We start from the raw sequence: 6,006 nt of genomic DNA, 5'->3' as shown, positions 1-6,006 counted from the left end.
GAACCAGTATAAACTGAGTTTGCAATTCTCTCTTCCCTAATCTCATTTACATTATTGCAGTTTAATTTTATTTTGCACATTTAAAGAGCATCAAATAAATTGTTCATTGCTTCTTTTTCAGCATATTAAGTCTGCATATATCTTTTAAAGAGAGAATTAAAATTTGTTAGGGGAAAATTTAGAAACTTAATTCACCCCCTTATTAAGTTATTGAGGCCACTTGTTTAACAGATTTACGTTAAGACAAGCTAACATCTTCACTCTTGTGCTTTCGATTCATATTTCATCACTCACTATGACACCTGGTCACACTAGAATAAGGATTTTACAATCATATTATTAGTACATAGTATATCTCATTCATTAATTCATCCAGAAAAACTTGCAACCAATCAATAAATTCCTACATCTTTATCATCTAATTTTTATTCAATGACTGAAATTAAAATGCTGGAAATAAAATGCTGAAATTAAAATAAAGAAAGGTCCTGATCAAAATGGGCCTCAATCCTGTGTAGGCCCTGGATCCCAAGCTATATGAGCATCAGTGATGTCCGCAACATAATCATCATTAGCTCTGACATCTGCGACATCATTATCACCAACGCCAGAGGTGTCACTCCCCCTAACAGAAGGAAGTTGGACTCTTGGTCAAGCAACCTGGGCTAGGAATGCCTCTTGTGTCATCATCGACTGCTAGAGGTAGAGATGATGAAGGTTCTGCATCAGTAGGTATTGGCCATGGTAGAGGCTTTGCAGCATGAGGAGGAGTTGCTTCTGCAGAGTAGAAGAGGGAGAAGGCTTGTCGTCTGTATAAGAAATGGCTGAAGGAGGGATCACCGGAGGTGGAGCTGGTGGAGCATCTGGAGTGGTTCAAGCCTTGACTCGCCCTGGCCCAGGGAATCCACCGGAAGGGTTTGATGGATTCATAACCGTCTTGGCTTCATCTTTTTCTTGAAACACATTCTTCAGGTGTCGCCTCGCAAGGTCAGCTTCTTGCTCAACTGCCTCCACCTTGAAGCAAGTCTTGGGATGCTTTATCGCCTCAAACATGTTTAAGGTGACTTTCTGGTCTTCCACACCCATATCCAAGTTGTCATTCCCCATGTCCACAACACACTTTGCATTCAACATGAATGACCGACCCAGGATCAAGGGAATCTCAACATCTTCTTCAATGTCCATGATTACAAAGTCCATCGGATAGGTGAAGTGGCAGACTATGACTAGGACATCTTCAACTACCCCGAACGGACTTATTATGGAATGCTCTGCTAGCTGGAGTGTCATCCTCATTGGAGCTATGTTCAGATTTCCAATTCTTCGAAACATGGATAGGGGCATCAAGTTGATGCTTGCTCCTAAGTCAAAGAGAGCCTTCCCTACAGACACATCCCTAATAGAGCATGGGATGGTCACGCTTCCTGGATCTTTGACCTTGTGTGGTAGCTTCCTCTGGATCACTGCACTATAATTGCCCTCTACCACTATGCTCTCATTGTTGATATATTTCCTTTTCTTTGTGAGGAAGTCCTTCAGGAATTTGGTATATAAAGGCATCTATTGTAGGGCCTCTCCAAAGGGAATGGTGATTTCCAGCTTCTTGAAGATGTCAAGAAAACAAGCAAAATATCGCTCCTTCTATTTCTTTGATGACACCACAAGATATGGAACTTTCTTTACTGGACTAATGGCATCTCCCTTTTAGCCTCCTGAGCTAACTGGCTCTTGGTCTTGCACTTAGTGGTTGAGACCTCATCCTTACTCTCATTTTTTTTTCTTTTTCACTCTCCTTTCTTTTTTTCTCATCTCATTCCTCATCACTCACTTCCTCCTCAATTATCTTTTCCTTATCAACATTTTCCCTCCTAGTGCAAATTACCCTGCACTCTTAATGTGAACCTGAGTAGGAGCGGATCGTTTGATACAGGCTACGGAGATTTGGATGATGTGGCATCCCCAAAATAATGACTGGTTTATTAGTAATGATCTAAATAACAAAAACCATGGGAATTTTTTTTTTCTTTTCCGTTTCTTTCTCTATTTCACAGTAATTAAGTTCAGAAGGAAAATCATCGCCATGGAGTCCTGAATGGCCAGTTCACAACTCTATTCGGAGTCATTTCTTTCTGATCACGCATAACATCTAAAATATTTTGCTTTTTCAAAGGAAAGGTATGCCAGCCATTACTTTAGGTCGTCACGTGAAAACAATAAAATAAAATACGGTCGGTAAACTCCTTTGCAAATAAAGTTTGCTAATGCTTTCTTTTCAAATAACGAGATTAAACATAAGTGCATTCATCATTTAAAGCTGTCCAAAATATGGGAGTTTTGCAAAATACATAGTGTCATCCAGAGCAAAGGTGTCCACTGTGGTGGCTTCAGCCACATGTATACAATCATCAAATTCCTATACAATAGGTCTACCCATACAAAAACAAAAGAGTAAACCTAACAGTCAGTCCTAGATACCCCCACCCTTAAAAAGTATATAAAACAGGTCCAATGAGCTGTCTACTATGATGAAGAGCCTCCACTAATCGCCATCTCTCCAGGGCCACTATCCTCCGTAGAGTCTGCCTCAGATGCCGACATGACGTCCTTGGGGGAATCCACCTCAGGGAGTGGGTCCTCATCACCCTCTAGAAAGTCAAGAGCATCCACAGCAGGCTTAGGAGGTAGCTCCTCAGGGTCTTCCTCGATTGACGTCACCTCGATCACTTGGACTGGCTCCACTAGACGGTATGGTGTAGGTGTGGGTAGTATCCACTCCACAGTGCGCTGAAGCGTGTGCGCGAGTTCATCTGGATGCACCAATGAAGTAGCCGTGAATCGAATCGTGCCCCGAAATCGGCACCTTGCATTGCCTTCGATGGTCTCCCAAGCTCCCCCTAGGCACTCCATCTCCACTCGATCATGGATTAGTTGCGCCGCCATCGCGATCTACATGAAAGAAAAGGAAAGGGGTAGACTCTTTCACGAGAGATCTAACTGCGGTAGCAACATAATGCGTCCCATAACCACTACATGCAAGTAAAAGGGATATCTCAAGGATTTTCATCTCTGGTAATCGATTACACCTCATTGGTAATCGATTACCAGAGGCCAAACTCGAATTACATAGCTTCAGGACGTGAAAACCTGCAAAATGCACTATGTAATCGATTACACATGACTGGTAATCGATTACCAGTGGCTTATTCCTCTGTGTAATCGATTACACAGCCTGGTAATCGATTACCAGAGGCCCCTTCACCATTCCAGTCCCATTTCTAAGCCTGGTAATCAATTACACCCCTTGGTAATCGATTACCAGAAGCCCTCCTAGCTTCCTGATCTCGTTTTCAAGCCTGGTAATCGATTACACTCCCTTGGTAATCGATTACCAGAGGCCATCTTAGCTTCCTGTCTTCACTTTTAAGCCTTGTAATCGATTACCTACCCTTGGTAATCGATTAACAAAGGCCATATCCCAAATCTCACTCAAGACTCATTACTGGCTAGCCACCACACAAGCCTCCCTGCTTTGTGGTCTTTGTTCTTTTATCGGTTGACTGCCAGGAGCTCGCCTGTTTAGGTACATCACAGGTTCTCACTGACTGACTATGCCTGGGTTGGGTCAGGATTGGTCAAGCTTGGTTTTGGGCAATAGCACCCCACCTGACGTCCCCAAGGTCTCCTGACCCCGCGACATATCTCCAGGTACCACTCTGTGGTCAACGAATAAAAGTAGGAAGTCTCACCCTTCCACACTTCCTCATTTCAAGCTTGTAGGATTATGGGGTATCCATCACATGCGGTACTAGGTGGTGTTCGGGCGATGGTGCAAAACAATTCTCCACATCCACAAATCACGTATAACCCACCATCCCCTGTTGCCCACCTCAACTGAGCTCACGTACTCCCACGTAGCCCTTATCCTCGTTCCTCTCAACGTCGGGTCCCCATCAATCCTCCCAAGCTTCCAAAACATCCAAGTAATTCAACATCCAAGCATCATGAACTAACACAGCCAAGAAAACAGGGCAGAGGCAGAAAACTCTGCTCAAAACACAAACCAACATCACAGCTTTTCACACTCAAATACCCCAGTAATATTCTCTTCGTTCCAATTCGTTAACCGTTGGATCGACTCGAAAATTTTACTGGAAGTATCTAGCACATAAATCTACATTATGACCGTTGGGATCTGCTAGAAAACGTCTAGAACCCAATCTGTACTACTCTTTCCACAACCAGCAAATACACAACACTTTCTGCACAAAGCCAAAATTCTGCTGCACCTATTTGACAGCAAAATTCTACATAAAGTGCAGATTTTCGAAATCACACTTTCCCTCATCCAATTTTGCCCAAATTGAATCCTACAAGTCCCAAATCATGTATCAATCATGTCTAAACCAAGGACAAGCTTCAGACCAAAGCAATTCAAAATCTAGGTATCTAAAACCCCTCAATTTAGTGGATTTTCAAGGTTTGAGAAGTGAAAATGAGAATGGGGTAAATTTGGAGCAAACTCTCACCTCACACAAGTCTATATCATCAATCTAAACTTGCTCAAACTGGTTTTTACGACGAAAATTCTACCGAATCAAAATTTGACTCCTCAACACCCAATTTTACCCTAGAAATGGCTCTTGCCTTCACTTTGGTCATTTGTTTTTCTCTCTTGCATAGCCCAAGCTTTCTCATAAGTCCTAAATGACATTTCAAACTAGGATTAACTCCCTTTAACCTCCAAATACCACTAAATCCAGATTTGGCCTTCCAACTCTCAAAGCCTCACTCTTTTTCCACTCATAACACTACATTCTCACTTTCTAACCGTAGGTTAACTCTACCCTTCATCCCTAGCAGTTTTCCATCAACAATTTCAGCACATAAACATCACAAGCATCATCATAAAAACCCTAAAACTGAATGGGTAAGCTTGACTCACACCAAACATGGCAAGTTCAACACACTTTCAACAAATCTCTTCACAAATAACTATCACAAAGCATAAACCAAATAAAACTACCCATCATATCTCCCAAAGCCCCATACCCACGAAAATTTAGGTGAGAAGAAGTCTACCCAAACCTGAGATTTCGAGGTCCCACACGTAGAGATGCGCTTCACGACTCCGAAAATGCCTTCCTTTCGTGATTTGGAGCAGAAATGGTGACCAAAGGTTGGAGCTTTAATGGAGGCTTCAATGGAGAGGAAGAAGAAAGAAGAAGCAACGTGAGGGAGAGGGAGAAAGCTTCTGAAATTTTCTGTTGAGTGAGGAGAGAGAGAAAACAGCTTTTTGGTTTAAAGAGGATTTTCTCTTTTCTATTATTTTATTTTAAGCTATGCCACATGTCTCCATTTGAGTGGAGCAGAAGGGCCCACTTTTTCTCTTGATGTGACTCATGCTCAGCCACATGAAGAGAAAAATCTGACCTTTTGAAATGCCAAAAGCTTGCCTCAGTTTGCGTGTCATTTCTCTGGTTCCAGTCCCTCGCGTTTCTCTGCGCCCGTCGGGGCCAGTTTTCGAAAGTAGGCAATATATATATATCAAAATGCTCAGAATAAAACCCCGAGTGTGGTGCAGAGGTTGGTTTTGTTAAATTTTAAGTTGCACGCAAAACGATGATTTTTAGACTAATTAATGGAGAATTAACCTATTACCATCCAGTTATGGATTTCTCTTCGTTAATTAGCCTAATCCGCGTATCTTTCCCCCAATATACTTACTTCTACCAGGAGTATATACATATATACATACACTGAATAATACTCATATATATATAACCATCCAAAATGCACCGTTTACAAAAATTCCGAGTAGAAATTTCCAGGATGTCACAGATGACGCCACTTCCAATGAAGGAAGATAAGTCAGGGTAGATGCCACAAGGATTACCTTGATAAGTCTGAGATTGGTTCAACAAGGAACTCAGAGAGAAACTCTCACCAAATTTTTTCAAATGCCAAAAGTTCCTTTATTGAAAACAAAAACCAATACTTATAGTGTAT

The 6,006-nt window shown here is 41.9% G+C and overlaps 1 protein-coding gene across 1 annotated transcript; it reads right to left on the bottom strand.

The window, feature by feature from the left end:
* Positions 1 to 504: 504 nt before the first annotated feature.
* Positions 505 to 1,560, bottom strand: LOC102662084 (uncharacterized). The gene is made up of 3 exons (XM_006598385.1): positions 890 to 1,560; positions 661 to 809; positions 505 to 584 (listed from the first exon to the last, which is right to left on the bottom strand). The coding sequence occupies exons 1-3, from the start codon at positions 1,558 to 1,560 to the stop codon at positions 505 to 507; spliced, it is 900 nt and encodes a 299-aa protein (XP_006598448.1).
* Positions 1,561 to 6,006: the final 4,446 nt, after the last annotated feature.

This window comes from Glycine max, chromosome 15 (assembly GCF_000004515.6).
Source record: "Glycine max cultivar Williams 82 chromosome 15, Glycine_max_v4.0, whole genome shotgun sequence".
NCBI lineage: Eukaryota > Viridiplantae > Streptophyta > Magnoliopsida > Fabales > Fabaceae > Glycine > Glycine max.
Note: the sequence above shows the minus strand (reverse complement) of the source record. Positions and strands in the feature narration are given on the sequence as shown.